The sequence below is a fragment of the Sinocyclocheilus anshuiensis genome, unplaced genomic scaffold (genome assembly GCF_001515605.1).
Source record: "Sinocyclocheilus anshuiensis isolate Anshui unplaced genomic scaffold, SAMN03320099.WGS_v1.1 scaffold984, whole genome shotgun sequence".
In the NCBI taxonomy this organism is placed as follows: domain Eukaryota; kingdom Metazoa; phylum Chordata; class Actinopteri; order Cypriniformes; family Cyprinidae; genus Sinocyclocheilus; species Sinocyclocheilus anshuiensis.
Window position 1 is genome coordinate 200,440 of NW_015552616.1, and position 11,292 is coordinate 211,731.

An 11,292-nucleotide genomic window follows, 5' to 3' on the forward strand; every position below is an offset into this window, starting at 1 on the left:
CCTGCTGATTCAGATGGTGCCGGTCCTGTCATGTAACATTAAAACCAATTTGTAACTTAGTTGTGAAAATTCTGATTTTTTTTCCCCCTCTAAGTACTTGTTAAATCTGACCCTAGTCTCTTCGATATTCATTTGTGCACTTTTGAGCAGTGAGAATTTTGGGATTGATAGTAGATTTGTCAATTGGCAGAGAAATGTCATTTTCAGGTGCTTCCTGCTGGGGTGCAGGTACTGTAACCCGCTCCCCCTCCCTTCTGCAGCCGTCGGGCTCCCTGAACCACCCAATGCGTGCCAGCTCCCTTGCAGCTGCTGAGAAATTGCTCCTGACAGCTGATTTGTTGGTTGTCAGAACTGGTCGCTGTGCGGCTGATAAGGGCGCAGAGGCCCGAGATGGAAAACTAACTGCCTCTCATGATTTCAAAGGCAGCCCCATCAGCCTGGGGCCTGCAGACACATGTAAATGTCTCTGGGCTGAAATCACCAGGGATGTTTCCTCCATGTGCGGGGCCGCTCTTTAAAGAGTTAGTCTGCGCTTAGCATGCAGCGTCTGGCCATGTAGAAAAGCATTGCAAATGCCACCTTTTAAATGTTTAATTTCAGACTCTTTGTTTGCATGCGGTTATTGTTGCCCTGACTGAACAAAACATAGCTTTATATGAATCTTGCTGGGTCCTTTTTAACAAAGAACAAAGGTACTGTAAATGAACAGAGGACACCAGGCAGCAGTAATCAAGTCCTGTGACTAATCAGGCTTGTGCAAAATTCAGAATCTATAAATAGACTCTTTTTGATTCATGAGTTTCAGTTGAATTAAATTGAAAGTCTGTCTGTCTATCTATCTATCCATCTATATCGTTCTGTCGTTCTATCATTTTATCTATCATTCTATTGCAGTTCTTTGTTAACTCAATTTAAATTCAGTTGAAATTTAGGATTGGAATTATAGAGGTATACAATTCAGTTGAATTCAGTTCAGACCAATCAAATATTTTCTGATTAGCTGACACTGAGGGCCTACTTGACAGCATTTAATGATATGAATATGGCTCTGGGCTGACTAGCTCATCTATCAAATGAAGTAAAGAAAAAAAGTGACTTCTACAGTACAACCAGCTACGTTCATTCACCCCCAGATCTGTGCTAGGAAAGGTGGAGCAGAGTAGTCAGGGGAGTGGAGCAATGGGAGGACCTGATCCAGCCTGCAGCGAATCATCAGGTCTGATCAGTCACAGGAAGCTCTAATAGGCTTGTACAGGAAGCCATTGCGAGCGAAGAGGTCACTAGGTAATTGGCTGTGAATCCTGTTCCAGCATCCTCCCATGGGGCGGCTGCTCCTATAACTCACTTCCTGTCAATGATGTCAACCCTCGAGGGTCGATGAGGGGCTGCTGGCCGTCTTCCAACTCTGGAGAAGATGACAGTATGGCAATGACCGTAGATCACCCCCTACAGCCTGTACATACAATAATTGCCCTTAATTACCTCATGCCCCAATACAAAGCCCTCATGCGGTTCCAGCGTAGCTAATACCCCATCAGTCAGCACAGCTACGGCGTTCTGTCAACTCTTAACAACATGCCATCCACCTCTGTGTTTACCCCAGCAGGGCGAGGAGTGGATTCTACTGTCAGGGAGCAGATAATTCAGCCAGTGTTTTCTTCCCCAAACAAAACAAACTGTATGTATAATCACTGAGAGGTCACACGACACTGGGTCAGAGGCCACCTCTTGTTTATCCCGTGCCCTCTTATCATCCCTCCCACCTCTTCATCTGCTCTTACCACGGCTGGTGTTGAGAGGGGCTCCATGGCTTCCTGTTTTGGGCTTGCTGTCAACCTCTTTGACCTGTTGACCCCAGGACTTATCTCTCACTTTCTTAAAAGCCAAAAAGCCTTGTCTAAAAGCAGCAGGGCAAGTGCTCTATTTTTGTTCTTTTTGTTTCTGTTACTTGAAGGCTTGTAAACCGCAGCACATTAAGTGTGAGAGTGTGGTTGTATGAGGAAGCAACTTTTAGAAATGTCTAAGTTTGCTTTAATTATAGGGGGAAAAAATATATTTTCCCCCCATTTTAAAAGTTTTGTTTGGCCATGGTGTGAAAAAAAGAAAGTATCTTGTAGTTAGTTGCAAATGTTTTGTTATATCTATTACATTATTCAAACATAAAATTACTTGCATACCTCTCTTGTATGATGAGGTGCATGCATGCTATGATGTGCATGTTTTTCATTTATGTATTAAATAGACTTTTTATATATTATTAGTAACATTAGGAAAATTATTATATTAATTACTAGGTTATTTGTAGTAGCATCATTATTACAAATATTGTAACAAAACTGCTTATACATACACCCAAATGTATTAAAGTTGTAAGGATTTTTTTCTTTTTATTTAATGTTTACACCACGACATTTCATTAAATTTAAACTTTAGTTGAAAATAGCAAGTGTCTACTGGGCATTTATGTCACTTGATTAACATTCATGATCGAAGCTGATTAGAGCTTATAATGTGTCCCTCCATGTTTCAGATCTTTTCTTGCCCCCTGGTCATGTTTATATGTGCATGCATCATTGTGTGTGACAAATGATCAGTATTCTGTTCGCAAACATTGATATCTAGTTTGAGACTCAGTCTCAGTGGGTTTGTGCACTTTTTTTTAATCACTGGATGTTCCCCATTCCTCATGGATGGTGTGGCTCTGTTGTGCTCTGTGAGGTGAAAATGGATCCTCAGTAGAGGCACTTAGGAATGAGGAAAAATAGTGTGTCACGTATTGAAAAACTTGCAAAGAAACATCAAATATTTGGTAATGGAATTCAGATGCTGGCTGACTCTACAAATCCCATTAAAACAGCTTTGAGCTTCCTCCATCTCTGAGGAGCAGACTCAAAGCTATTTTAATAGTGCCCAGGACTTCATCATTTTAACAGCAAAAGAGTTCCTGCTCTGTACTAGATACATAATTTGCATGGCATTAGGACCAGATAAAACGAAGATTGCTGCACGACTCAATGGCTCATTTCTGCCTTCTCCATACGATAATAGCAATCAACAGATATTTGTTGCTTTTTTCCTGTTCATTTAACTGCTTCTGTGTTGGTTCACTTCAATCATGAGCTGTTTTCCCCCCTCCCTTCCTTTCTTCCCCTGTTTTCTCTCTCCCATCCTCTCCCTCTTCACAGGATTCGGCTTTGTAACTTTCGAGAACGAGGATGTGGTGGAAAAGGTCTGCGAGATTCATTTTCACGAAATCAATAATAAAATGGTGAGTTGCTTTCACCTCTTTGCAATTTTTCAATTCGGGGGCCGGGATTAATATTTGACGCTGGAAGCAGAATGGGTGCTTATAATGGGCAGCGTACAGTGAGGGTGACAGGGCTGCCATGTGCGCGTGGGCGGGGGGTGTCATCCCTATCCCCGACCAGCCTGCTTTCAAGGGGATGAGGAGTCACTGGTGTGCACCAGCCACAAACCATGAAATTGTGTCTTGGATCCCTGTCTGCCAGGCTGGGAGTAAAGGCCTGTCTCTCTTCCCCCGTTACAATTCCCTCATCCAGGAAAGACTGGGAAAGGATCTGGCAGTCATTCTGGGGGCTTGTTAAAAGTGTGTGGTGCAAAAGATTGAAAGAAGATTTAAAAATCAAAGCCTGGGTGCCTCTTGCATGTTGGTACCTGATGCCCTGTCCTGCGATTTTATGTTTGCTGCTACGGTTCGTATTAGATTTCTCCATGTCTTGCCAAGCTTTTGAGAATGAAAGACAGCAGAGGGACACGGTTCCTGACCTTGAGGCTTCTGCAGGCGAGCCACAGATGCAGCTTGCAGTGCTCGCAAAGAAATACCAAATGAGGACAACCCCGGTGTCATTCTACATGACAGCCAGTTAGCAGGATTTTTAATGAAGGTCAGCCCTGTCAGTTAAGTTCAGTTACTTGTACTTACAAATCACTGAGAACAATGAGCCTCCAGGAGTTTTCCATGAGATCGAGCTCAGTACTGATTTGTGCCGTTGATGATCAGCTTTGGGGAGTTAACTAGCCAAATTTGGCTATATTGATTCATTAGAATGACTCAGAAGTAGCTCAGTTGTTACCAAAACAGTTTGTTTTGTATTTGTTTGTTTATCAATTCTTGATTTAATTCGATTCCAATTAATTTGGGTACATTTCAGTTATGTGTCCCTTTTGCTTATTATATATGAAAAAAAATCGTTCTTTAATGCTGAAAAATGACACAGGACATTGATTTAGACAAATTCAAAACAGTAAAAAAACATTACAGTAATTTAGTAACTTTTTTTTTTTAACTGTCCATGTAAAGAACAGACTCATAAGAATCACTTGTTTTTGTAATCAGGCTACATGTTTTTGATTCACTAAAACGAACCACTCAAAAGAGTGAATTGTTTGTGAATAAAATGAAACTTTTTATTTTATTTTATTTTAAATATAGTGTTTACTATAGTTGTTTATGCTCATTTTTATTGATATGACCCTATTTGAAAGATTTAATTTTTTTATATTTAAAAATTGCTTGTCTACAGTTTAAACTACTATAGTAGTAGTAGTTTCAATTGCAGTTTCCAAATAGCTTTTCCAACCTTGCTGATGACACAGTGTATCTCAGTATTCCATTCTAAACATGACAACACAGTGAGACCAGCCTCTCCTGTCTCTCCATTGATTTTTATATGATATTGCATCAAATGTTCTCATTATTTAGTGAGCGTCTAGAGAAAGCCTGAATTTCTTTTCTTCTTTTAACATGTTTCCCCCAGCGTCTCATAGCAGGAACCTCGCTGTTGATCGACTGGCTGGCTTAAATTGGGCCATTGGAGAATTACTTGCATAGCTAATATCAGTCACGAAGGTTTAAGAAAAAGATAAATGTGGCGAAGGGAAAACATTTACTTAAAATGACAGCTTTGTCATGGTCTCTCAGTTCAGATCATTTCTCAGATGGTGTGCAGGGAACGAAAGGCTTAAAAATCAAGAAAAAGGTCAAGGCGTGTTGGGCGGAAACCCGTCCTTCCTTTTGCTCTCTTTTGCTCTTCTTACTGATTTCAATTGCCATCATCAAGTTGCTTTTGCCAAAAAGATCAAAGTGGTCTCTGAAGCCTCGTCTGCTAGCAGGCCTGTGTGCATATTTGACTTGCTAATTCGACCATGGTAATATTGTTATTATCATGAATATGTGTACAGCGGACGTAATGATCTCCCTCTGCTTGTGGAAATGCCAGCTTTGTACGTCGACTGCCTGCTTGGTGAGCCGCCATCTTCAGAGGCACCATCTGTGACCCTCGACCCCAGGCTGTGGAGCAGAGAGCGAGCCAGGCTCAGTAGCTGTTTATAGAGAGGCTCTGTTGACCTAGTACGGCTACTCTCGAGCTGCCAGGGCCCTGGATATCCATAAATGACCCTAAATGGTTCCAGGATCTGGAAAGCTGGACCGGTGGAGGTCTCAACAGACCCCACGCTTCCTGATCAGCTTATTTGATATCTGGCCTGGAAACGCAGCCAGACATTAAACATTCAGAAGACATTTCCTTGATCCACAGGCTTGGAGACAGGAACGTAGAATCCAGCAGGCAGGTTAGATCCCACACGAAGAGGTTCTGATGGATCGAGATTACCTTGAAGTGAACTCTTTAGAGATTCATTTGAAATGTAATTCCACTTCAGAAGTAAACCATTTAGCGAGCTGAACACATATTATCGCTTGATTTTTTAATCAATGAAAACAATTAAAACTAAAGCACAGCGTGACTAGTTCCAGATTGAGCAGATATGGTTGGGAATCACTATTAATAGACAGACCCTAATGGTTGTTTTGACTATTTTCCATCCCTTTCGAACAGCACAATCAGAGTCATAATATCCTGTTACGTCTGTGTGGGAGCTTATTTCTGAAGTCCCATTCCAAACATTCTCTATTTTATCAGGCATTCCAGAGACTTTTATCCCCCCCAGTGCTGTCTGTCATGAAGGAATACTGTGTGAACGTGAGCCGACTGCGTTGGATAAGTGGCTGAAATCACCTGGACAGCTATAAAGCGCCGGAATGACTTCAGCACTCTCCCTGCAGTTTGTCCATTGGAAAATGCCTTCAGAAGAGGCACCGGAGCTGAAAGGAAAGTTTTGTGACCGTAGTTTCTACTGTAGTTAGAGGGGTCATTATGGGTCATTCCTGTCATGTGGCAACTTTTCAACTTCAAACATCACAGAATTGTAATACTAATGAGTTTATATCATATACATATTTTTATAGATGGAAATCCAAAAAAATTTTCAATTACTAAATTACAAAAAATATTATAGAATATGTATATACTGTGTATATACAGTGGGTACGGAAAGTATTCAGACCCCCTTAAATTTTTCACTTTGTTATATTGCAGCCATTTGCTAAAATCATTTAAGTTAATTTTTTTTCCTCATTAATGTACACACAGCACCCCATATTGACAGAAAAACAGAATTGTTGACATTTTTGCAGATTTATTAAAAAAGAAAAACTGAAATATCACATGGTCCTAAGTATTCAGACCGTGTTTTTCTGTCAATATGGGGTGCTGTGTGTACATTAATGAGGAAAAAAAATTAACTTAAATGATGTTAGCAAATGGCTGCAATATAACAAAGAGTGAAAAATTTAAGGGGGTCTGAATACTTTCCGTACCCACTGTACGTATATATACATATACATATACACACACACACACACACTTTTTTTATTGGGATGTGAAAGTGCACCGCATAGTTGGAATGACTTTTACTATGCCAAATGCTAACAGCTAACGTATAATATGCTAATTAAAGCACTCCCATTTAAAACCCTTAAAACTAAAAATAAATAAGTACCCAGTCTCACTAATCGACTAGTGGGATGTTGGGGCATTGTGACCCACAGCTGAGTGAGGGAGCGTTCAATAACAGGCTAATTTTAGGTCCCGGCCCAGGAAGTGTTATTTATAGTCTGGTGGCTGTTTGACACCATGGAAGAAGTGACTGTATCCTGACCCCATGTAAACCCTCTCTCTGGGAGTTCTCATGGACATATGACTGCACATGTTATCTCCTTCTCTTTTTGATTCTCTATCACTGCCTCACTCTCTCCCTCTGGGAATCATCACCTCTCCAACCTTGGAACAGTATGGACTGCATAAGTCATCTCTCGTCACATCATATTCAGGAACACATTCTTTCCTTTAGCCGCCCGTTACTAAGCGATCAAGTACTCAGTCAGTACCCTCCTCGCCCTTAACGCGTAAAGAGCAATGCCGCACCAGAACCATGCGTGCCTGCGGCAGAATGATGTGAATTCTGTGCTCATGTCCTCCCTGGCAGTGCCCTTGCCTCCTACGGGCAGTGTGGAGGTTGTCGCTCTCATTTCTGTTACTGTTCCCACCCTTCCTCTCTCAGTGTGCCCCGGCCGCCCAGCCAGGATTGCCGCCTGCCCACAGCGAGCCAGGCCATTAGCATGTATGATAAGTGCCGAGTGTGTCGGCAGGCCAATTTAGTGTCTGCCTTGCCGCGCTGAGGCCCCGGCCTGCGCTATCATTGGAAGATAATCTACCGCTGTGAGGAGAGAAGAGGGAAAAAGTGTCAGTTCAGGATGGAAGAAAATGACTCCTATTTTCCAACCCTTTTTTTTTTTTTGGCCTGAAGGCTCGTGGCTCTCTGAAGCTATCTTCAAGATGTGGTGCAAACAGCGGTGACAGTGCAGAGTTAGTGTGCTTTCATGCCTGCTTCATTTAGCAGCCGCTTACTGAGTCTCAGTCTGTTTAAATATTTGGTTTTGCTGAAAAATGTCGGATTATAAAATATATATGTGTGGTTCAAAAGCGCAAGTCATTTTTAGCTGAAATATTTCTGGCCACAGCAGCAAATACAAAAGTGAAACTAGTGTGTAGATCACCTGTAATCTATAAATATACATTTCTTAAAGGGAGAGTCCACTAAAAAGTGAAAATCATTTACTCACCGACTTGTCATTCAAAACTTGTATCACTTTATGGAACACAAAAGATATTTTGAAAAGACAATTGTTTTGGACCCCATTGACTTTCATTGTAGGAACAGAAACCTTCTTATTCCACAAAAGAAAGTAATGGAAGAATTCTCTGTACAGCACAGAGATCTTTATACAAAATGATTTGCAAAACACAAGCAATATGGGGAAATATGTTTGTAAATGACTTAAACAGTAAATGAAGGAAACTAACCAAAGCAGGTGTAAAAACTTTTAATAGGACTCATAATTTATTTTTCTTTTTGTGAATAGCAGCTATGCGCGTTTCAACGTGTGTCTGTTTATTTGTCCCCCTCTCTAATCACTCAGATCTGTTTAGGCCTTTTTATCTAATAGATGTTTATTGTCGCTTTGTGTGCAGTGACTGTAGATGTATTTACACACTCCTGCCACAGTATCTTAAGAGTAGGTTGGGCTAATGGAAGGGGATTGTGATATTTGAAAAGATTACAGTAATTCAGCTAGTTGTAATGGAGCAGGCTGTTTCCGGAGAGCTCTCAGAGATCTGGAAATGTCACAACAAAGAAAGGAGGAGATTCAGCACATTCGTGGAAAAAGGGTGCGAGTGTGTGTTCGCGCGCATATGAGTAAAATATATAGAGATAAAGAGAATAAGAAAGCAGAGGGACAGAGGGTCATTCCACAGAAATGCTGTGTTTTGTTTAGTCATTAAAATATTCATAACTGTGAATTTAACAATGAATAACTGACACAAGTTTTACTATGTTGTTATATCATCAAAAATCCACAAGCTTATTTTTTTTCTCCCATCATTTAGTGGAATTTTCAACATATGATGCTATTTTAAAGATCATTATTTTGTGTATTTGGTGTAACAGAATATGATGACATGCTTTAATGTTCAAAAAACACATTATTTTTCAAATACTGTACATTATTGTAGGTCCTCTATGCCCCACCTCTCTCAAACGCTTAGTTTTCTACAAAGTCCCTCCTTCCGACAAGCACAGTCTGAGACTTTAGTCTTTGCAACTTTACAGATCTTCTTTATGCACCAAGAGCTTGTAACACTCCAAAGAGAAAGGAAAACTTGAAATCGCATCATATGACCCCTTTAATTGATCTTGTCAAATACATTACATTACTGTTAGGGAATGTCATGAAGTTTAAGGGAGGTAGGGGGTGTAAACACATTATGATGTAAATAAGTAGGTAAAATTGTGTGATAAAGATGCAGGGCGAGCCTTTGTGTAAGGTTGCGTTGCACTCTTTAAATTACACCAGAGCAAAGCCGTGATTAAATGTGAAGTTTCTGAGTCTTTGTTTTTTTTCTCTCTTGATCTGTATGTGCTTACCAGAGTTCTCACTGTAACGTTGTTGAAACAGACATTCAGTTTGGGAGGCATAAATAGCCTCTGACAGGCTTTCTTTTTTGTTGGCGAATATAGATTTCTGTGTCAGATGGAATAGCTGTAAGTGTATCAATAATGTACGGGAGCCCCAAGTCTCCAATGTAATTTAATTCAAGTTGCGATGAATTATGCCTCAGTGTTAAGCCGAGAGTTCTGGTGCCCCTGGGCAAAAGAGCAGGGGGTTGTTTTCTTTTTTCTCTCCCCCTTTCCTCTCATGTCTGTTTTATCTCTGGGAACTGTACAAACAAGATGCCGCATACGGCGTGACCTCTCACGCAGTGATGTAACAGGAGTTCACTGAGAGAGCTGTGATAACATTTAAATATGCTATATTTGATGTGAGACCACAGACACGCACACATACTGTACTGGGCCTGTTAAAGACAGCTTGAGGTTTGAAATGTGTATATATCTAAATACCTGAGAACAGTTGCTTCCACATTAAGTTTAAATGTGAGTTAGCTTCCCCTGTGCGTGCCGTATGCTGAAAAAATTGCACATTCCCATCCTTACAGGGCCAGCAAACATAAAAACAAGAACATATGCACAATGATATTAACATCTTTAAAATGCTGTTTAAAAAAAGATTCAACTAATTTTATTACAAAAAAGCGCAAATGTTCATCTTTAACAATATGTATTCATGGATTGTTATGTAAAGATACACAGAATTCAACTCAACGTAATGGTTGAGTAAGTGAATCAGATGTTGGTTCTTTAACCACTGATGGATTCAGTTCATTCATGGATCCGTCATACAGCCTCATACCGCTTATTTGCCTTAACAGTTCATCAAAAGAACCATAAGAGCTCATAAGATACATATGAACTCGTAAGTACTGTTCGTTCTGTATGTATGTAACTTAACAAAAAGAACCGGTTCATGGGAGTCGTTTGTTTGTGAATCAGTCTACACCTGCAGTTCTGGATTTTTTTTGGCTTGCAGGCGATGAGGACAACTCGAGAGAAACATGTTTCTTGCCAATATTCCATGGTAGAATATTGGAGCTGATCACATTCAATATGAACTGCAAACTACATGTACTCAGCATACTTTAAACTCAGGTAAAATCTGATTTATCTTTGTCATGGTGCTGAAAAGCACTACAGGAAGGATTGAAACTTTCGTTACTGGAATAAATGTTGGAATGCAATGCATATTTTGGTGAACACGAGGCAGACAGTTGTGAAAATAAAGTAACTTTTGTAAGCTACTCCGGAAAAATAGTTTGCAAATTTTCAGTGGTGGAAAGAGTACTGAAAATGTGTACTTAAGTACAAGTACTGTTACATTGCTGAAATAATACTCAATTACAAGTAAAAGTGCTGGTGCCAAAACAGTACTTAAGTAAAAGTACAAAGTACTCCTCTCAAAAACTACTCAGAGTACTAGTTACTTTTTAGCCGGCGATATTTAATTAATTACCAAAAAATATTCATATCAAAGATCTATGTGGATAATAGCTACTTTGAACAAAACCCACTTTTATCTTATTGACAAAGTACGTGAATTAGTGGTCATGATACAGGAATTTCTAACTTCAATACCTTGAAAAATATCAGTATCAAAGTACCCGTGAACCGGAAGTTGCAACTGACTTCAGTGTTGTGATGAAATTCCAAGTGAAACGGAATGTTGAATAAAGGGCGGGGTTTTATTGTTGTGCACCTCCACTCCACCTCTTGCTCATAGCAGATTCACTGTTGGATAGGAGTGGTTAAGAATATCTGCTTGTTACGCCTGACATCACGCTTCACCGCTTCTGGGTCCTAATGCTCTGCCAGACGCCCCCCAAAAAACAACAAACTGCATATACACACTCACGATGTCATGTAATACTGAAAAATTATAACCCTAACCTTTATCTCCATACTGAAATCCCAGAT

The 11,292-nt window shown here is 40.2% G+C and overlaps 1 protein-coding gene across 4 annotated transcripts in view; it reads left to right on the forward strand.

The window, feature by feature from the left end:
- The window catches only part of LOC107666187 (RNA-binding protein Musashi homolog 2), a 197,718-nt gene that overhangs the window by 127,799 nt on the left and 58,627 nt on the right, over positions 1–11,292 (forward strand). For all 4 annotated transcript variants that reach the window (XM_016457380.1, XM_016457381.1, XM_016457383.1 and 1 more), the window contains exon 3: positions 3,186–3,268. In XM_016457380.1, coding sequence (XP_016312866.1) covers positions 3,186–3,268 — 83 coding nt within the window. The remainder of the gene's footprint in view (positions 1–3,185; positions 3,269–11,292) is intronic.